Below are 21,658 nucleotides of genomic sequence, written 5' to 3'. Positions count from 1 at the left end.
GTTCAGGAAAGTTTTTAATGGGTGGCATTTTAGTGTATTTTTGGTCTCTGTGGAAGCCGCCCAGAGTGGCTGGGGAAACCCAGACAGATGGGCGGGGTACAAATAATAAATTATTATTATTATTATTATTATTATTATTATTATTATTAAGGTTTAGGGCTGAAAGCCACTTTCTTCATCTCTTTCCAGACCAAATGTATGGTAGGCAGCCACCTCTCCAAATCAATTCATCCAAATCAGCCCATAAATTCCTTGTCGGCCAGTTAGTTTTACAATCCCTTGTTAATTACTCCTGATTCTTAGAGTGCAAAGCAACCATTTCTCCCTCTCCCTTTCCATGTCCCTTGGAGAGTAGCCATATTAGGGTACCTTTTCAGGTGATGGGAAGCATTAAGAAGCAGGTGCATGAATGTGCCCAGGACTCCACATTCTGCCTTAGGCTGTAATGTTGCCTGTGGGCAACTTGCAACATATCAGGGCCACCAAACCAAAGCAGTGATTATCTCTCCCCCCCCCCCCCAATCTGTCTGTCTCCCTGTGTCTCTCTCTGAGTTAAAATTTCCTTCCTCCCTCCCGGCTAATGGAACGTATTAATTGCTTGGTGCAACAGCTGAAGACAGTGGTGGCTGGTCCCCTTTGGGACTGATGGGGCAGAAGCCAGGGAGCCCACCAGTAGGTGGCACCAGAGCCAATGAGAGAGTAACTAAGTCTAATTTTGTCCCCATTCTCCTCCTTCCTGCTGACTTCTACAAGGTGCAAAACTGAGACTGTCGCAGCTCTCTAGCTGCCTCTGTCTGGAGGAGAATCAAGCTAATCTATACTACCATTTGAATACTTTTTGTAATAAACTATCCCTGGCTTGCCACCACTTTTGTGTCTTAATGTGTATTTATTAGGTACATACAACATGTATGCGTGCACACACATTTGATATCCAACCTTCCTTCCATCATGAAGCCCAAGGCAGGATACGCAGAATTCCCAACCAGGCATTGATAAAATTCAGGCTTGCTTAGCTTCATCAAGCTGGTGTCATCTTCTGCCTTCAGACCATGACCTGGACTCAACCTGGTTTCCCAGGTGAGCTTCTCATTTGGCAAAACCAGCAAACACCTACAAATACTTACAGGGTTGTTTTTAGAGAACCATATGGCTTCTTGTTGTGAGTACCAAACGCTACGTGTGAAAATGGGTGATCAGGATTGCTGATTATTTGGACTGTGTTACTTATGACTCTTTCCATCTTGCCAAAGCGAAGTGCTAACTTCAGGCGCATATCTTCACATCTCAATGCGGGGAACCTCATTTATCCAAATGATTTCGGGTGGGTGAGGAAGAACGCAGAGTATGTACATTACCGAAGAGTGAGGAGGAAAATGGGGGGGTGTTGCTTATATTGGCCCACATCTGCAGAAGACAATTGGCTATTGCGACAAAGTCAGGAGCATTTTGGATAAGTGAGGGTCAGTCAACTTTCTGTTCTCCTTCTGCTCCCCTCTTCAAGTAAACTGGAACAGTTCTCCACAGCTAACCAAAAAATACAAGGTAGCTACTGGAGTACCCAAAAAGGTGTACTCAGAATCAGTAGTTTACAATGGATGGATGGTGATGAAAACCCGTTTCTTGCCTCTGTGATGTGCCGTCGGCACTTGATGTTGCACAACCATTGCATTCCATTTCTCATTATGTGTTGGGTTCCCTTTACTTTGTGCTTGTGACTGATTTATTAGGAGTAGTATTCCTCTCGGGGGGGTTTTTTAAAGCTTTTTTCCACCTCCCTGTTCCTGAAGGCTGAGGACAGACGGCATTTAGAGTCAGGGCTGTGAAGTGTAACGTGCTAAACTTTTAAAATAAGAATGTTTTTCAAAAAGAGAATACAATGCATAGCTTCTGACAGACATCCTACTTTTATTTTTATTTTGTTGATGAAGAAATGTCTCGCTCCTTCAACCTGGGCTTGCCTTTGGCCCACGCTCAAAACCATGGGGACAATAGTGTCAGGCTAACAATCCAAAGACTGACAAATGCAGGTGGTGCTGTGGGTTAAACCACAGAGCCTAGGACTTGCCAATCAGAAGGTCGGCGGTTCGAATCCCTGCAACGGGGTGAGCGCCCGTTGCTCGGTCCCTGCTCCTGCCAACCTAGCAGTTCGAAAGCACGTTAAAGTGCAAGTAGATAAATAGGTACCTCTCCGGCGGGAAGGTAAACGGCGTTTCCGTGCGCTGCTCTGGTTTGCCAGAAGTGGCTTAGTCATGCTGGCCACATGACCCAGAAGCTGTACTCCGGCTCCCTTGGCCAATAAAGTGAGATGAGCGCCCCAACCCCAGAGTCGGTCACGACTGGACCTAATGGTCAGGGGTCCCTTTACTCCTTTACCTTTTAACAATCCAAAGAGTATGGAAACTGAAGCTGTGGCAGCCAGTGTCCCTTAGCTTCTGGCTTATTGGAGATTTTCCCTCAACAATTTGCAAATGGTTACACATTTCTTGTTTCCCCCTACTTTGGGGTGAATTGCTGTGCTTTAAATGCGATGCACTGTTCTGCAAGTTGAATACACCTGCAGTGCTCATCTGCAGACGCTTTTCAAAACGGAACGCCCAGCCGCTGTCATAAATTCAATTCATATTTACAGCTGCTTCAGTGGTTAATGGTATTATTGTCCATTGCCAGCTTTTTTTTTTTTTTTTTTTGCTGCTGTGACGGATGCCTTATTGCATGGCATGGCAGTAAATTCAGGGCAAATCATCGTTGCTAATGATATTTGCTCGCAGGCATCACTTGCTGCTTCACTCTTCTCAGCTATGGTCCCCTGCAAAAGGAGCCGGATAACGTCTGGCCTCTTTTTGCTTTGTAGGAATTATGAGGCGCATAAAACCCCAACCAAGAAGTATGCCAAAACCAAGTACGACTTCGTGGGAAGAAACCAGAGCGAACTTTCTGTCTTGAAGGATGACATTTTAGAGGTAATGCAGTGCTTGTTTTGACCTTTCCCCTTCCCCGGTAATTTTCTGCTCCGTGCGGCACGCTTCTTGAATCATGTCGCTAAAAGTTTCTGTAGAGCTTAGGGAAATTTGCATTTAATGTGATTAGTTCAGCTGCATGCTTTTTTTCTCTCTTGGAAGCATTCAGAGAATTGGCGGCATTAGAACAGAAGGAGATGCGTTGTCAATTGAGCAAAGAACTTTTTAGACCCAGGACTGGGGGAATGTATGACCCTGCAGACTCCCATCAGCCCCAACCAGCATGACTAATGGTCGGGGATGATGGGATTTGTAGTCTAGCAATACCTGGAGGGCCAGAGGCCCCCCACCCCTCCTTTATCTAATTTCACAGAGGTCTTTTTGCTTTAACATGAGAAAAATGTATAAAACGATGCATGGCATTAGGAAAATGGATATAGAAAAGTTTATCTCCCTCCCTCATGATATATGGAACTCATGCACTTTCAGTGACCAAAAGAATAAGAATAAGAATAATACCCCACTCTGTGCAGCTCCCAACACAAATAAAATACTTCTTTGGGCAGCACATAGTTAAACTATGGAACTCACTACCACAGGAGGCAGTAAATATTTGGATATTATTATTATTATTATTATTATATTTATTAATACCTCAACCATCTGGCGGCTTCTGGCAAAAGAGTAAAAATACATTAAAACCTTAGTCATAAAAAACTTCCCTAAACAGGGCTGCCTTCAGATGTCTTCTAAAAGTCCGATAGTTGTTTATTTCTTTGACATCTGATGGGAGGGCGTTCCACAGGGTGGGTGCCACTACCGAGAAGGCCCTCTGCCTGGTTCCCTGTAACCTCATTTATTGCAGGGAGGGAACCGGCAGAAGGCCCTTGGTGCTGGACCTCAGTGTCGGGTTGAATAATGGGGGTGGAGACGCTCCTTCAAGTATACTGTGTGGCTGTAAAAGAGGATTGGGCAAGTTCCTAGAGGACAAGCCTGTCCACTGCTACTAGTCATAGTGGCTATTTTCTCCCTCCTCTGCTGTAGGTGGACAGAGTGCTATTTCACTCATGTCCAGTTTGCAGGCTTCCCACAGGCATTTGGCCAGCAGGCTCTTCTTAGACTCTGGTCTACTCTGAGTACCTGTGGCTTTCCAGAGTTCTTTCTCACCACCTGCCAGCAGATCCCCCTAGAGATGCCAGGAAATGAACCTTGGACCTCCTGCATGCAGATCCACAGGATCCACTCTTCTCTGGACCCTCCTAAAACAGAGAACACCCACAACGGAGGCTGTCAGCTGATTAAAAGCTGCATTTTAGGTGTGCAGCTTTCAAACTGTTTCCCCAGGAAACCCTGGTGGTTCCTTGCAAGCATATAAAACCTTGCTGTACACAAAGGTTTGTTTAAATCGGGGTTTTTTTCTATATACTCCTCAAAACACTTGCAGTCAGTCTGCAAATATATCACTGGGCATGTCGCATGTTGTGACTGCTTGTAACGTGCGAATTACAGGAAAAGCCTAGTCCGTTGTAGCTATATTTGGAAATCCAAGAATATTCAGAATCCTTTTTATAATGCTGAAGAGAGCCTGCAGAAGACACCGGGTTCAATCCATTTAGATGAATCAGATTGCAGGTGATGGAAGATCCCCTGCATGAAGTACGGTTGCTAGGCAGAATAGACCATGGTGGGCAATATTCTGTTCTAGGGTAAGGGAATGCCCTGTTTTTTCGCTATCACGTAGGTGATGAGCTGACTTCCCATTTCCTTATGGCCACGTTTGCTTTGCTCCAGGTTCTCGATGACAGGAAGCAGTGGTGGAAAGTCCAAAACGCCAGTGGGGTCACAGGATTCGTGCCAAACAACATCTTGGAGCCTCTCCGATCTCAGGAAAGCGGCAGTGCGGAGCCGTCGTATACGCACACCATACAGGTATGTATCCCCCGTTCCGTAGATGGTTCTTGCAGGAGAAAGCGGGGTGAGGCCCAGAGGGGAAAGGCTCAGGCCGATCTGTAGAATGATACCCCAGGAACGCCAGGCGAAGCAAGCTCATTCTGGGAGTCTGGCAAAGCCAGTTCTATCTCAGCATGGCAGTTGCGGAAGAGAGTCAAACAGGTCAGGTGGAGAGCTTTCCGTCAGGCAGAGATCAGCCTGGCAATGGCGCCATCAGGGCAGAAGAACAAGCAAGGGTGCCCCCCCCCCAACAAAGCTAGGCTAACTGCAACATCTGTATGAACAGCATCCTGCAACTCCAACTCCAAATGCACATCTTCCCTGGATTATTCTTCTTGTTAAACCATCGGGCTGCAGCAGCCTGACTAAAGGACTCCATCCTGACAGCTCGTTTAATCTTTATATTAAATGGCATTTGTGAGTGTCAGTTTCAGAGCACAATAGATTATCTTGCAAATGCAATGCAGATTCACTTCACCTTTTATTTACAAGCTGACTTGATTCTTCCTCGTGTGGAGCAGAATCCGTCCCTTTAAAGAGTTGTCTTTAAATATATTTAAGTCCTCCATTTGTCTGCATTATTTAGATTCAAAGTCTGCTTGTGGATTTATGTGCATTTCAAATAATTTCAAATGCTTGTTCTATATCGCTAGCTGTTGATGCCAAAGAGGGAATTTGAATTATTTAAGGTAGGGTTGTGTTCCGCACCCCCTCTCCACTGCCACTTCCTCCTTGACATTCCCCCACCCCATTTCCCCCTCTGTAAGTTTGAACCCTGACCTTTTCTCAAATTTTGCATTGCATGTGTGTGGACTGATGGTTTTCTGGCTGGTTTGAGGTGAAGGTTTGAAGCTTCGACTGTATAGAAAAAGTTCTCTAGATGCCGTGTGTAGCCACTGAGTGCTTTGAAGATTTTTTTTTTTTTGCGTTTTTAAGGTTTGGGAACAAGTTTTGTAATTTATGGTGCACTTTGCAACAAAGCGCCTTCCTTTTTGCTGCTAAAATCGGAAGCAAATAAGGATTCAGTAAAACTGAGTGTTTCAAATAAAACACACAGCTACCTCTCCACCCTCTCATTAACCCTGACACTGTAGCAGACAATGTATGATATGTACAGATGACTTTGTACAGAGGAAAGTCCTTTAGCTGCACCTGACTTTTGTCACTCGAGATGCAGAATTTTGGGACCCACCTTATTTCTGCCACTGAACACCTTTTTAAACTGTTTTTAATACTGGGTTTTAATTGCTGTAACCCATTCTGTGACCTTAAAGGTGGAGGGTGGGTATTTATTATTAATAATAAAACAATAACAACAATTTTGTTCTATGTTTCTAAAGGAACCCATATTGTTCATAAGGTTTAGGTTTGCTGTTCCTTTTCGCTTCTTAGAATAAGGCAATATTCCTCTCTGTTCCTGACCTAAACCATAGTTTCATGCTCCAGCTAAACCTGTCTGATCTTCCCTTGAAATTGCGTCGTTCTCAGTTGTATTGTCTGAGTCAAAAGCTAAAGCCTTTAATAGGATAATGAAGATTTTCCATTATTTACCATTCATTATTCAGAGGCTAAGATACTGACTTATACAAATTGTAATGTAGCAGTAAAGGCCGATGGAAACATTGGGAAGCTCTTGAATTACTGGTTTCAGGAGAATTCCAGCCCTAGTTCCTGGAAAGCTGATAGAGATAATAAAAATCTGGGCAAGCACTGATTATGCTTGATCAGACTCAGCCTTTGTCTCTTGTGAAACTACAGTGTGTACTTTCACTATTTTCAATAGTTGTGCAGCGGAGAATTGGCCGTATTTCTTCTTCATCATCATCTTCATCATCTTCTTCTTTTGGTGTCCTTAGCTTTCTCCTCAACCAAGGTCCTCAGGGCTCCTCACAAAGGGGCAATAATAATTCAGAACAGCATAGAAACTATTAAAAAAAAACTTTAACAAGAATTTTAACAGTTCCATCTGCAATCTCAGCAATAGCAGTGGGCAGTATACAACACTCTAGCTAGTTTCTATAGCAGAAGTGAGGAACCTATGACTACAACTCCCATAATCCCTGACTTGGCAGGGACTGCTACAGGAGCACAGCCACCACAGAAAAGGCCCTGAAGAGGCGATCTGAGTAGATTTTTCCCTTGGCAACCATAGCATACAGGAAGTTTCACATGGGACTAATAGGTCCTTAAGATTTAAAGGACACACAGCACACTCCCAAAGATGGTACGTTTGAACAGAGAATTGTACCCGTATATTTTCCTCTCACAGGGAGAAAAGCACCTCAGGAGGGTGATTTTGAGTGCAGAAATGATTTAATCACTACCTTCCCTCAGAACTTTTCCTCCAACCCAAACTGCTTATGTTGTTCCTGTTCTTTTCAGGTTACAGGCAATAGTATGTGACATCTGATTTGGTCCCTGGGTGCCTGAGCTCCACATCATTTAGGATAATACTTATACTTTAAGTTGCATTTGAGGCATGGGGTGGGGGTTTTTTTGGCTTTGACTATGGAGTGTTGAGGTAATTGAAGGCCATAAGGAACTGAGGAGGGGGTCCACAACTTGTTAGGATGGGAGCCTCTCGTGTGTGTGTGTGTTGTTTTTTTTAAAAAAAACAAAAACCTGCCACTTGGTAGGATCCTGTATGGAGTGTGGTTAGTTTGGGAAGGGATATAAATTTTTGAGCAGGCCCAGGAAATCCTTAATAACGGACTATCTGGACAAGATCAGCACATTTCTACAAAAACAAAACAAAACAAAAAAACAGAGAGACTCATCCTGCAGAGGTGTGTAAGCATGTTCAGAAAAATGAGTCAGGGGTCCTCATGCTGCGATCTATCAAGCAGTGGGAATTTCAAAGTCACAACATATATCAAACAGCAGGCCTAGATTGTTTCCATGTTTTGTTTGCACTGTGTGGTGTGAAGCATGTTGTTGGAGTGTTCCGGAATTTCTGCGGTGCTGATCAGTTTTCATTTATCTTTTGGTTTGTTGGTGTTTTATATACTGCCCAATTAACCATGTCCTCTGGGTGGTTCACAAATTTAAAACAATATGAATGCAGTCACCAGCAATCAGGTAAAACAATGCAGAAACGGCATGAGTCAAAAAATTAGCCTGATACTTCGTGAAGCAGCATAGGCTTAATAAAGCAGCATTGAAAACCCAGCAAGGGGGCAAACCACAATAGCTCTAATTAAAAGGCCCAGGAGAGCAAAAAGCAAAGAAAGATCATAGAGCCCAGGCAAGCATCTGCGAGGAGAGCGTTCCATGGCTAGGGTGTCACCATTAAGAAGGCCCACCTCACTACCTCAGATGGAAGACTCTCCAACAATGATCCTCATGTATGTTTTCCCTTTAGGTTTGTAACACATTGGCTATCTAGTTGCAGCTTCATAATACTCACAGTAATGAATCCATTCATGGGTGTTTGGGTCAGACTTTCACATTAGGCAAGTTGTGGACTTATTTTCGTCTTGGATATATTCAATATTGAGGCTGCTGCCCCCTTTGAGTCCTCCTGCCAATTTTGTCTCCTTGACCCTGTGAAAGCAGAGCCCTGCCTCTGAACAACCCTGCCCCTACTGGTAGGTAATTTTCATAGTCTGTTTTGAAGCAGTTATTTGTTGTCAAAACTTGCTATAATCCATGAATCCCACTTTTAAAAAATAATGGATGTGAAAGTATTGCATGAGCAAATTGAACTTTATTTTTATGAAGGAGGTTTCACAAGACCCCAAGGAAGAGGCTGGAGGTTTTCTGAAATGATCCCATCCCCAGGGCACTTAGGAAGCCTGGACCTGGCCACACCTTAGCTGGCAGATCACCCAAGAGCCCCCAAGAGCCAGAGCTTCAGTTCCACCCTCCTCAGTGGAAGAGACAACAGACAGAAACCAAGACTCCACCCAGGAAGACAATCATAGAATTGTATTATTGGGAGTGGCCCCAAGTCCAGCCACCTTGCAATGCATCTCAACTGTAGCATCCATGACAGATGACATTCCAACCTCTGCTTAAAAACCCCCAAGGAAGGAGAGTCCACCAGCTTCCGATGGAGTCCGTTTCACTGTTGAACAGCTCTTACTGTCAAAAGGTTATTCCTGATCTTTAGCCAGAACCTCCTTCCTTGTAACTTGGTTAGACTCCTGCCCTCTGGAGCAGGAGAAAACAAGCTTGCTCCATCCTCCATGTGACATCCCTTTAGATTTTTGAAGATGACTATCTCAGTCTCCTCTTTACTAGGCTAAACATACCCAGCTCCTTCAACCGTTCCTCATAAGGCTTGGCTTCCAGACCCTTGATCATCTTGGTTGCCCTTCTCTGCTCACTTTCTAGCTTGTCAATATCCTTCTTAAATTGTGGCACCCAGAACTGGAAACCGTACTCCAGACATGGCCTGACCATGACAGAATACAGTGGTACTGTTACTTCCCTTGATCGGGACGCTATAATTCTGTTGATTCAGCTTCAGAATCATTAACCAACACTCCTGCCTTCTCAGAACTCACAGCCCACCCTTATGCCTGAAGAAGTATCTCCAGTGCCCAAGGGCACCAGCTCAGAAGCCACCACCTTTAAATCAAGCCAGGCTTCTTTAAGGGTGGCACTCTCGCTCACTGTAGGGCTGGAGCCAACAGCCCAAAGGGAGTCAAAACCCTCCTTAAGACTCAGTCAAGAGTTTAATAGTTGTTGGAACAATAGTCAAGTTTTGCTTGTTTGGCACTCAGATGCACTCTGAGCTCTCCGTGGTGCTGATCACATCCTTGCCCTCCTTATTTAGAGCCTGCCTAGACTTTGTCCCTGGCCTGGCCTGGCCCTGCTTGCTGAACCTGGTACAGATTTGGCTGCTCCAGAGCCAGGACCCAGCTGTGCCCCATCTGGCCCAGAACCCCACCCACAGCAGGGACTATTTCCTGAAACCGAACAGTATGTGACCGTGCAATGTTAAGACTTGCAAATAAAAGAGATACCTGTGGCCTGGAGGTGTTGAAGCAGAACAGAGCATGTGGAGCCTGTCCACCTCCCCATCTGTTTCCTCCATAGTGGAAGGAATGAGGTTGAAAGGAGAAAGTTCCATCCCAAGGACCCAGCAGGATGAGAGCTCAGTACTTCCACCTCTCTGCCTGAGCGCAATATGGGCAAGAGAGGAAGCGAGTGCCAAATTCACCACGGTGTCCTGTGCTGTAGCTGTTAGTTTGCTCTGCATCTCTTTCCATGGAGGTGGGGAGCAGAAAATAGAACCTAATTCGCTGTCTTCTTTTTATTTTATTTTTTAAAATGCCCCACAGTCCCCAAAGCTCTGTTTATGCCCTTCTCCTAGAAGAGGAAAATAGTGTCATGCAATGTACAAATTGAATAAGTCTAAACAAAACAGTGGGTGTCGAAGACAATGTAGCAAAAGTGCTTGCCTGATACCAATGGGCAGGGACTTCCAGAGAGTAGCTGGTGCCACATGGAAGGATTGGTTCCTCGTGGGTGTGGGCAGATATGTCGGTTTCAGTTTCTCTTTTTCCCAATCTCAAATTCAGTTCAGAAAAGCAATGACAAACCTAGACAGCATCTTAAAAAGCAGAGACACCACCTTGCCAACAAAGGTCCGTATAGTCAAAGCTATGGTTTTCCCAGTAGTGATGTATGGAAGTGAGAGCTGGACCATCAAGAAGGATGATCGCCAAAGAATTGATGCTTTTGAATTATGGTGCTGGAGGAGACTCTTGAGAGTCCCATGGACTGCAAGAAGATCAAACCTCTCCATTCTTAAGCTAATCAGCCCTGAGTGCTCACTGGAAGGACAGATCCTGAAGCTGAGGCTCCAATACTTTGGCCACCTCATGAGAAGAGAAGACTCCCTGGAAAAGACCCTGATGCTGGGAAAGATGGAGGGCACAAGGAGAAGGGGACGACAGAGGGCGAGATGGTTGGACAGTGTTCTCAAAGCTACTAACATGAGTCTGACCAAACCGCGGGAGGCAGTGGAAGACAGGAGTGCCTGGCATGCTCTGGTCCATGGGGTCCATGGGGTCACAAAGAGTCGGACATGACAAAATGACTAAACAACAACAACAAATTCAGTTCTCCACCTTTCCACATGAGTTTGCCAGGGATAGGGAATTAAAGTCTTCATGAAGATTCACCAGCCTTTTAGTGCAAATCTCTTCTTATATATGCATTTCTGTATGCAATTTGCTAATATGCCCCATTTTGCAAAGCAGTTTTCCCTAATGCAACACGTTTTTGTATTCTCTTTTCACTGAAACAAGCATTCCGTGTACCCCTTACATTAGTTTGTGCAGTTGTTTTTGCACATTACTTGAGTCTAAATTTGGTGAAGGGAGGCTAGGAATTCTAAAGTTTGATATTGATTCAATTAAAAATCATAGCTCCTAATTCAACGCATTACATTCACTACAAGAGGCAGAAAAATTACTAATTGGTGAAGCAAGACCCTAAGTAATTTTTAAGTGATCCATGGGACGGGGGAGGTTTGAGAACCACAGATAAAGAAAAATGCATATGAGTGAACATGTACAAAATGGACAGAGGTCAGAAATGGGACTCCTAACATACAAACCTACCCTCACTTTACAGCTCAGCATAGTGCCTCATTGCCCTTTTAATCCTGGCACTGGTTTAATGAGGTTTTTTATATTATTAATATTTCTTCCTGCTGCCAAAAGATCTTGGCCATTTGCTCCCGCTTGCAAACATGCTGGTGCCAAGTTTGACCAGGGTTTCCCTTGGGATTCACTGCTTTCTCTTTGTATTCTTTGGAGTCCACCACTAAACCTTCCACAAGTCTCTTTATTTATCCATTTGTGGCAAATGTCTCTCTGTGGGAGTGCAGCTTCTCTTTCACACACATTTCTCGTGCCCAGATCTCCTGCCAGCTTGCTTAGATCCAACACAAGTGCCCACTGCCAACTGTTCTTACACACACACCCCTTTCTCAGCTGCCTGGGAAATGTGTTGCAAATGAAGGAATGCTCATGGGCAGGTGCTCATTCGGCGGTTGCCAGAATTGTCATTAAGTCTTTGCCAGTAATCCATGCAGTACCATTCTAGCAGAACTGATCGGTTGGGGACGAAGAGGAGGCGGGAGTGTGCTTTTTTAAAAGAAAGTTTAATTAAACAGCTATTGCGTTGAGTTTCTTGTTTCCAAATTTATCCAAATGGTGACTGCACTTTTTGGAAAAACGAGAACTGTTGCATGTGCAGGGCCGGCTCAGGCATACTGCGTTTCTTTTCTTTGTTAATTTGATTTGGTCCGTACAATTATGTACAGGGGTATAAAGCCCTATGCAGAGAAAATCTAGGCTTTGAGTCTGCTCTCATTCTTACTGGGCAGAGCTGGGAGTGTGGAGTTAGCCACCTCCTTTTACAAATAGAGCATGGTGGGAGATGGGGAATGGGACTTCAGCTGGGAGTTATTTTTTTAACAATTTTATTTATACCCCACCCTCCCCAGCCAGAGCCGGGCTCAGGGTGGCTAACACCAGTAAAATTACAGTAAAAACATAATAGGGAAAAAACAATTAAAAATACAGGTTAAAATGCAATTTAAAATGCAGCCTCATTTTAAAGGTAGCCCGTAGATCAAAACCATAAGGGGAGGGAAACATAAGGGTCAGACTGAGTCCAAACCGAAGGCCAGACACAACAGCTCTGTCATGCAGGCCCTGTGGAAAGATGTCAAGTCCCGCAGAGCTCTAGTCTCTTGTGATAGAGCATTCCACCAAGTCGGGGCCAGTACTGAAAAGGCCCTGGCCCTAGTTGAGACCAATCTAACCACCTTGCGACCTCCAAAATGTTGTCATTTGTGGACCTTAAGGTCCTCCACGGGGCATACCAGGAGAGGTGGTCCCGTAGGTACATGGATCCTAGGCCACATAGGGCTTTAAAGGTCAAAACCAGCACCTTAAACTTGACCCTGTACTCCACTGGGAGCCAGTGCAGTTGGTAAAGCACTGGATGAATGTGATCCCACGGCAAGGACCCTGTAAGGAGCCCCGCCACAACATTCTGCACCCGCTGGGTCAGCTTCAAGGGCAGCCCCGTGTAGAGCGAGTTACAATAATCAAGCCTGGAGGTGACTCTCGCATGGATCACTGTGGCCAGGTCAGGGCGGGAAAGGTGCCTTCCAGATGTTTTGGATGTTCATGGAGGAGAAGGCTCTTAATGGCTGTTAGCCATTATGACACCACTGTCTAATGCTTTGTATCCACATATACCAGTTCCAGGGAATCACAATACAGAAAACTCCCCACATGCGTGAGATGTTCTTCTGTGTGACCAAGCACATGTACAGTGTTGAGAACCTGGAAGTGGTGAGTGGCTCGTGAGGACGCCCTCCCCAGAGCCCAAAGAAGATGTCCTTTTGGGCTTGGGGTGTGTGGGTGTCTCCTTGGGAGCCAGAGGCACAGCGGGGCTTTGTTGAGCCTGCTAGGCTGAAAGCTGCTGCTGCTGCGCTACCCTGTGCACCAGCTGTTAAGCAGGGAGGCTGAGCAGCCTCAACAAAGCCCCACTTTGCCTCTGGCTTGCGTGGAGCCCCTGCGCAGAGCCCCAAGAGGATGTCCAGTCTGGGCTGGGTCTCCTCGTGAGCCACAAGAACTCTCCAGGGTGTTCCCCACTTGCACACATTTCTCTTATGTGCGTGGGGACCCGGAACGTAACCCCCACATAAGTGGGGAGTCGCCTCTATATGTCTCTTCCTGTCCCCTGCCTTCACATCATGGTCCACGGAGCTCCCTGGCTAACACTGACCCCCAATAGTTGTATCCATTCAATTCCTGAGTTACACATCCCCACAGGCAACCTGAGGGATTTTTATTTAAAATCTAATATTTCTATTTTTAACAAGTTTCTGGTCCTCATGGCTCATATCAGCGTAGGTGCCATCTTGTGATGGAGATTGTGGGTGACCGCAACAAAGGGCTTCAACTTTGCCCATTGACTTTCTGGGGGCCCAGTACATATCAGTATTTCTGAGAACATATTGCCCATTTAAAAAGCGCATGACTTGGAAAAAGCATTTCATTACCACATGATACAGTCTATTATCCCAGGAATTGTTATTATCCCAGGAGGCAGATAGGTAATGCAGTCTAAACCACTGTATTATATCTTAGTATACTATAACACACCCGTAACGCAATCCTGAGCTAATATAACACAAGCCATGGTTTGCTTTGCTTTGCGACTGCACATTGTTGTCCCAGCTGGTGATGGTGGGAATTCTAATAGGAATTCAAAAATTGGCAAGTAATTGCTGCCATCAAGAGTCAATGAATGCTACTTAAAATGCTGGAAGGCTGCTGATTCTGTGGTTGACGTTTCAACATTGTTCCAACTTGTCTAATTTGCTTTGGTTTACTTCATTTTTCTTGTAGCAATTACTGGGAGAACTCTCTGAGGTAATTCAAATTGTTCTCATATAAAATGGATGAAGCAGTGTGTCTTGTTAAAAGCTTTTTGGGAACTGTCCGTAAGATCTGCCGCGCTCCTCAAAAGCCTTCTCTCCCACCTCACTACCGTTTCCTCTAACAAATTTCCAACTTCCAGCCTTAGGGAGGCTTAACATCTGAAGCTGCCCTATGCAGGGTCAGAAAACTTGGTCTGTCTTCCTTATTACTGAGCTGGTGCAGATGGAATGCTAAGCAAAACTGTAGCTTAGCAAGAAAGCTCATGGTTCTGGAAAGGAAATCACCGCAACTACGTTCTACCCCCCAGGTTCTTCTGCCATGAGCTAAGCCACGGTTTAGCTGGCTTTGCATGTCATGGTTTGTCTCTCTCCAGATGCACCACAAGCTGTAACTAAGGTTTGATCTTGGGTTTACAGCTCATAGATTGTCTGGAGAAAACATGCTCTGCTTCAGAATGGTTTATTATTATTATTATTATTATTATTATTATTATTCACAAATACTTCATGAGGAATATATTTTGCATGGGCTTTCCACTTTAGATTAGCCATCAAACATTTGTGGGCACTAAAAGAAACACACACATACACCTCTCTCTCTCTCTCTCTCTGTGTGTGTGTGTGTGTGTTAATTTTGATACCTAAGGAAAGCTCAGTTGGTTAGATCACGGTGCTGATAACACCCCATGGGACAGCTGCATATTCAGGTTGGACTTAGTGTCTCTTCCAACTCTGATTTTATGCATCTGTAAGACCTATGTAGGTGACTCCTGCTGTGTTTGTGGAAAGGCCATAGGTGTGTACCTATATTCCTGTGCATTGACATGACACAATTCTGCATGATTAAGGAGACAGATTAAAGGATCCAATACGGTCCTTAAATCTCTTATTTTTGCACAGTGCTTGAGCCTTACTATATTTGGTGGCTATTTAGCAAGACTCTCCCTTCTGCACAATACTTCCCACTCTCTGTTTTTTCAGATCCCATGTAGCTTCCCAGGAGGACAAAAAAATATATATGCCCCAGCGTTGCCATCTCCACTGTGGTTTCCTCTGCTGTTAAGAGCTCTCGAAAAACTATAGAGCCTTTTGAAAACATGATGCAGTCAGACCTCTTGAAAGTCTGTAGCCTACTTAGCAGGCTGGGACTGTAAAGGTGTTCGCAGTGTGAACTAGCCTTTTGGGAGTGCATTCTCGCCTGCTCTCTCCAGAAGCAAGAACACTGTGGACCAATTCACATTGTCCCCAGGCATGCAGCCTCTGCAGTTAGAAGGAAGAGTAAACCTGCAACAGTAAACCTTGAGCTGATGCACACCCACACTATGGTGATAGGTAGACAGACAGACAGACAGATGCATTAAAAACTATTTTTTAAAAAGAAGACCAAGGGATGGTGATCATCTACTGACTTAGGTTTCACTCTCTATTTTCCTCTTCCTGCAATGCATGGAGGTGCTTTACCTGCAATGTCTCTCTTGTGTTGCTCAGCTTTGACACGTGGAAAATAAGCAAACAATTGTTCACTCTTGCAGAGGTTTAGTTAACGCATATATTCTGCAAAACAAAACCCCAACAACTTGGATTTCCCCCACAGCTATGAAAAATGTATCCTCTTTTTTTGTGTGTGCATCTGTAGAAGCAAAGGACAGACTTTGTTCCGAAGCAACCTGACCCTGCTCCGGTCGTCCCTTCACCGCCCCAGACGCCACTTCCTGTCCCTCTCCCACCAAGCATGCCAGCGCCCATCCCAGTTCCTGTGCCAAAGGTGCCCGGAGCCATCAGCCGCCAAAGCAGCACCTCAAGCGAAGGCGGGCGAGACGGACAGAGGCAGAAGCCGCCCCCTATAGATCGTGAGTCTCTCTCTCTCTCATTCTGTGTGCCAGAAAAATCATGTGTGTCGAATGATGCAATTAAGCTGCTTATATCCAATTAAGTCATACTCCAAATACCGTATTTTTCGCTCCATAAGACACACTTTTTTCCTTTTAAAATCTAAGGGGAAATGTCTGTGCATCTTATGGAGCGAATGTGTGGTCCCTGGGGCTGGGGGGGGGGAGAACCCAGGATTCCCCCGCCAGCCCCGACAAGCTCTGGGAGCAGCGGAAAGGCTGCACACAGCCTTTTCGCTGCTCCCCGACCTGCTCTTTGGGGCTGGCGGTGGGGGAAAGCCGGGCTTCCCTCCACAAGCTCGGGGAGCAGTGGGAAGGCTGCTCCTTTCAGCCAAAGGGAACCCGAAGCCTCCGTAGCACAGCAGGAACTCCTGCTGCACTCCGGAGGCTTCGGGTTGCCTTCACTGAAGGTGAAGGCAATGTGGGAGAGGGAGAGCTGTGCAGCGCCCCTTCAGTGAAGCAGGAGAAGAAATGGAAGGGGCTCCGTTTCTCCTGCTGCTTCGCTGAAAGGGCGCTGCGCAAAGAGGGGGAGATTTTTTTTTCTTGTTCTCCCCCTCTAAAACAAGGTGCGTCCTATGGTCGGGTGCATCCTATAGAGCTAAAAATACGGTAGTACCATTTAGGTCAATGGGCTTAACTTGCCGAAATTCATTTATTTCCTTGGTTCTGCTCTGAGTGTGGCTAGTGTTCGAAACCAGCCTGTCACTTGGGGAAAATATGTTCTGAATACTCCACTCAACAGAACTTGTCATCCATAAAATTTGACATCGGAAGTGGTGTTGAGAACCAAAGGTTCTTGGGGGTTTCTGAAAGCCAAGTTTCTAGCTCTTAGGGAGGCAGACTGTACAGGGTATCCTCTAGGCAGGAAATGGGCTTCTTCTATCCTCCTCTTCAGCCCATCTGCCTTCAGTCTCCGTTCCCCCATCCCAACAATTCCAGGTGCTTTGGAAAACACAGCTGTAGAAAGCAGACTTGACTAATGCAGACATGTTTAATTTTCACGATTTATTCTACTTGCAGAATCGCTTGGGTTAAATTTTGGTGCAGAAGTAGCCGCAGCCTTGACCAGTGAACAGTCAGCTATTGCAAGGCTGGCGCTCCGATCCCTGGAGGGCTGTGCCAGCTTTTCATTGTGCTTGCTTTGCTATGTGCGGCACGTGCTAATTTTACAGGATGGGAAGGAAGAAGCACAGCCAAGTCTTCTTGGCTGGCAGAATTCAAAGCAGTGATTCCCCTTTGCTCTTGAAATAGCCAGTGTGGGAGACAGGAGCTAAGGAGGAGAATGCTGCAGTAGCCAAAAACCCTAGTGATGGACTGTTTTTTGGTGCCTACAGAACTGCCCTGCTAATCTCGAACACCCAGTGCTGTTGGTGTGATATATAGAACCATCCTAATACATTCTTGTTTATTAAACATAAATGTAAAGGGACCCCTGACCATTAGGTCCAGTCGTGACTGACTCTGGGGTTGGGGCGCTCATCTCACTTTATTGGCCGAGGGAGCTGGCGTACAGCTTCCGGGTCATGTGGCCAGCATGACTAAGCCGCTTCTGGCAAACCAGAGCAGCACAGGGAAGCGCCGTTTACCTTCCCACCGGAGTGGTACCTATTTATCTACTTGCACTTTGACGTGCTTTCGAACTGCTAGGTTGGCAGGAGCTGGGACTGAGCAATGGGAGCTCACCTCATCACAGGGATTCAAACTGCCGACCTTCTGATCGGCAAGTCCTAGGCTCTGTGGTTTAAACCACAGCGCCACCTGCGTCCCTATATATTAAACATATATGGCCCTAAATACTAAGGAACCAATCAACATAAAGAACTCCTAAGTCCCATTGATTTTAATGGGGGAAATGAAGAACATCCTTAGCTCTCTCATTGAACACAATCGGGCTTAAAAGTGCTTAAGTTTGGTTAGATCACTCTCTATGCGTGCAGTGGAGTTCACCACAAATCCTGTTAAATGTGGGGGGAACGGAATTCTGCAAAGTTGATTATGATTTGTCCTTAATCCTAAAATTCTGGATTAAACGGGGGGGAAATCTGATAATAGCTATACCATTTGACAAGAAAATGGTATAGGGCCTCAATTCTATGCACATTTACTGAGGAGTAAACCCCACAGCATTTACTTCTGAGTAAACCTGCATTGAGGGACGTGGGTGGCGCTGTGGGTAAAACCTCAGCACCTAGGACTTGCATATCGTATGGTCGGCGGTTCGAATCCCCGTGGCGGGGTGCGCTCCCGTCGTTCGGTCCCAGCGCCTGCCAACCCAGCAGTTCAAAAGCACCCCCGGGGGCAAGTAGATAAATAGGGACCACTTACTAGCGGGAAGGTAAACGGCGTTCCGTGTGCTGCGCTGGCTCGCCAGATGCAGCTTGTCACGCTGGCCACGTGACCCGGAAGTGTCTGCGGACAGCGCTGGCTCCCGGCCTATAGAGTGAGATGAGCACACAACCCTAGAGTCTGGCAAGACTGGCCCGTACGGGCAGGGGTACCTTTACCTTTTAAACCTGCATAGGATTGCACTGCAGTAAAAGCAATCAAAGCGGATGGCAGGAATCAGTTTCCCTTTGAGTCGCTTCTTCAAATACATATTTTAAACAGTCAATTTTCTTTTCTTCCTTCTCCTCCTTTTTTTTGAAGGACGGAAATCTCAGATGGAGGAAGTCCAGGATGAGCTCATCCACCGGCTCACCATTGGCCGAAGCGCTGCCCAAAAGAAGTTCCATGTGCCACGGTCCAACGCCCCAGCCATCAACATCAGCTACGATTCCTCTCCCGAAGACGTGAAAAGCTGGTTGCAGGCGAAAGGCTTCAACCCAGTGTGAGTTTCAAGGAGCAGCATTTTCTGATAAGAGTTGATCAGAGTTAAGAGGCAAGTAGACCACCTGAGGTGCTGCATTGTCCTCAACACCATCCTGTCTGAAAGAGCTGGATTAAGCTCAGTGGCAGATCATCTGCTTTGCTTGCAGAAGGTCCCAGGTTTGTTTATTTATTTTAAGAGTTGGCAGTATGGCTTAAGTGCAGTAGTCTCTAAGCCACGTGCAAGTAACTGAATGCTGTAAGGTAAAGGACCCCTGACCATTAGGTCCAGTCGTGGCCGACTCTGGGGTTGTGGCGCTCATCTCGCTTTATTGGCCGAGGGAGCCGGTGTACAGCTTCCAGGTCATGTGGCCAGCAGGACTAAGCCACTTCTGGCGAACCAGAGCAGTGCACGGATACGTCGTTTACCTTCCCGCCAGAGCGATACCTATTTATCTACTTGCACTTTGACGTGCTTTTGAACTGCTAGGTTGGCAGGAGCAGGGACCGAGCAACGGGAGCTCACCCCGTCGCAGGGATTCGAACCGCCAACCTTCTGATCGGCAAGTTCTAGGCTCTGTGGTTTAACCCACAACGCCACCCGCGTCCCAACTGAATGCTGAGAAAGAGATAAAACTGGACTTGGACCTGGGAGAACAGCATTTGCATCCCCTCTTGGCCATGAAGCTCACCTTAGGCCAGTCACGATCTCTTAGCCTAACCTACCTCACAGGGTTGTTGGGAAGGTGAAACGAAAAGGTGAGGAGGAGAACCATGAACCACCACCTTGAGATCCTTGGAAAATAAAGGAGGTATATCAATGTAACAGATAGATAGGCAGGTTCTGGAAGTTCAATAGGGAAAGGGGCCTGTCTGATCTCAGCAGGAATGGAGTTCCATAAAATTGGGCCCACAATACTTAGGATGAGGTTGGCATCCCCTGCCTGGGAAAAAAAACCCTGCTTGAAATCCACTGCCATTACTGATCCTACATTAGGTGGACCTGTGGTTTGGTTCCCTTCTGAATAAACTCCTCCAAATTGCTGGATCAAATTAAAAGATGATGCTTGATTCTCTTCCCTTCTGAGTTCATCTTGGGACCAAACAAATATGTTTGGTTTTGAGTTTAGGCTTTTAGGAGCCTACTTTGGTGGGGGGGGGGAGGCCTCAGTGATTTCTGATTGCGTGTTGTGAGTGAGCAATTTCTTTCCTTTACCCGAGTATCACATTTTGCATTTTCTTGTTTGTTTTTATATTAAAAAAAAATATATAGCTTCACTGTGCTAATCTGTTGCTGCTTATCCTACAGAACTGTCAACAGCCTTGGGGTTTTGACTGGCGCTCAGCTGTTCTCCCTCAACAAAGACGAGCTAAGGACTGTGTGCCCCGAAGGAGCTCGAGTCTACAGCCAAATTACTGTTCAGAAAGCTGCACTGGAGGTACGTGCCGAGTCGGTTTCTCCACCAAATCCATCGGCTTTTGCCATCCTAGTTCCCCATCCATACTCTTAGATGTTAGGCATGGCTATCTGGATGCACTAAGGATTGAATGACCAACACACTGCATGCGTTGAGCTCTGAGCCCTTCCACTCAGGGTAATGACAAAAGTGGAATGAATATTAAGCTGGGTGTCATTTAAATGCTGAGTTGGGGCTTCAGCAGGAGTTTGGACTAGATGGCCTTTGATTTACCACTTCCTCCCAAAGAGGTACTGCGGCAGAAGAATGCCTTCAGCATCTCAACAGTTTATCTGACAACCTAGCTGTACCGTCAGCAGAATCACACAGTGCAGCTCTTGCTGGATCGTAGCACTTCAAACTGCTTGCTGCAATGCTCCCCCACCCTCTTGAAATAAGCAAACACACCACAGCACTAAGATCAGAGATAAGCTTCTGCTTGCTCTAGGATAGTCATAGTTAGCAGCAGAGGCAGTGCTAACATCAGGGATAAGCCTTTTTAGTATCAAATAGCAAGCAAAGGAGGCTTATCTCTGAGCTTAGCGCTGTGGGATCACAGCGCTAAGATCTGGGGGAAGCCTCTGCTTGCTCTAGGAGAGTCATAGGTGGCAGCAGAGGTGGTGCTAACATCAGGGATAAGCCTCTGCTGCTGCCTTTTTTGTATCAAATAGCAAGCAGGGTCTTATCTCTGATCTTAACGCTGTGGAGTCACAGCGCTAAGGTCAGGGGAAAGCCTGTGGCTGCTCCCATGGCTAGAATTTTGAATCACCTGGCATCATACGACCTGTCAAAGTGGCCTGTTTGGAATCCAACCCTTTGGCTGGGTCCAGTTCCCCAGGCCTGCGCTACACATAGAAAATGGCAGTGTTGTACAAAATGACTCTGTCCACCTTTCTCGAATAGCAAGCCCACTTTCCAATGTGTGGGGAGTTGGTTTAGGAAGCAGAAGGCAAGTTTGAAAATGCAATCTCTGGAGGCAAGTTTGAAAATGAAGTTGAAGGTTGGAAGACTCAGTGCAGATAAAAGAAAGTGCTTCTTCACACAGCCCATTGGGAAACTATGGAACTCACTCCCACAGGAGGCACTGTTGGTCACCAAGGGTCATCTAGCCCAACCCCCTGCAATGCAGGAATCTTTTTCCCAATGTGGGGTTCAAACCCACGACCCTGTGATTGAGCG

General features: G+C 46.0%; 1 protein-coding gene and 1 long non-coding RNA gene across 9 annotated transcripts in view; one reads left to right on the top strand and one right to left on the bottom strand.

Moving 5' to 3' along the window:
• Positions 1–21,658, top strand: part of EPS8 (EGFR pathway substrate 8, signaling adaptor) — a 148,898-nt gene that overhangs the window by 125,319 nt on the left and 1,921 nt on the right. For all 8 annotated transcript variants that reach the window (XR_014502608.1, XR_014502609.1, XR_014502610.1 and 5 more), the window contains exons 16-20: positions 2,855–2,963; positions 4,752–4,889; positions 15,965–16,178; positions 18,864–19,044; positions 20,332–20,461. Coding sequence is in view for 4 of the 8 variants with exons in the window: in XM_083401969.1 (XP_083258095.1) it covers positions 2,855–2,963; positions 4,752–4,889; positions 15,965–16,178; positions 18,864–19,044; positions 20,332–20,461 (772 nt within the window). In the remaining 4 variants the exon portion in view is untranslated. The remainder of the gene's footprint in view (positions 1–2,854; positions 2,964–4,751; positions 4,890–15,964; positions 16,179–18,863; positions 19,045–20,331; positions 20,462–21,658) is intronic.
• On the bottom strand, positions 9,460–12,338 carry LOC310659311. Its single transcript, XR_014502745.1, has 3 exons — positions 10,972–12,338; positions 9,756–10,427; positions 9,460–9,720 (listed from the first exon to the last, which is right to left on the bottom strand). It is a non-coding gene; the product is annotated as an uncharacterized lncRNA (long non-coding RNA).

This window comes from Podarcis tiliguerta (genome assembly GCF_965153285.1).
Source record: "Podarcis tiliguerta genome assembly, chromosome: 10".
Taxonomy (NCBI): domain Eukaryota; kingdom Metazoa; phylum Chordata; class Lepidosauria; order Squamata; family Lacertidae; genus Podarcis; species Podarcis tiliguerta.
This window is presented reverse-complemented; position numbering and strand designations above follow the sequence as displayed.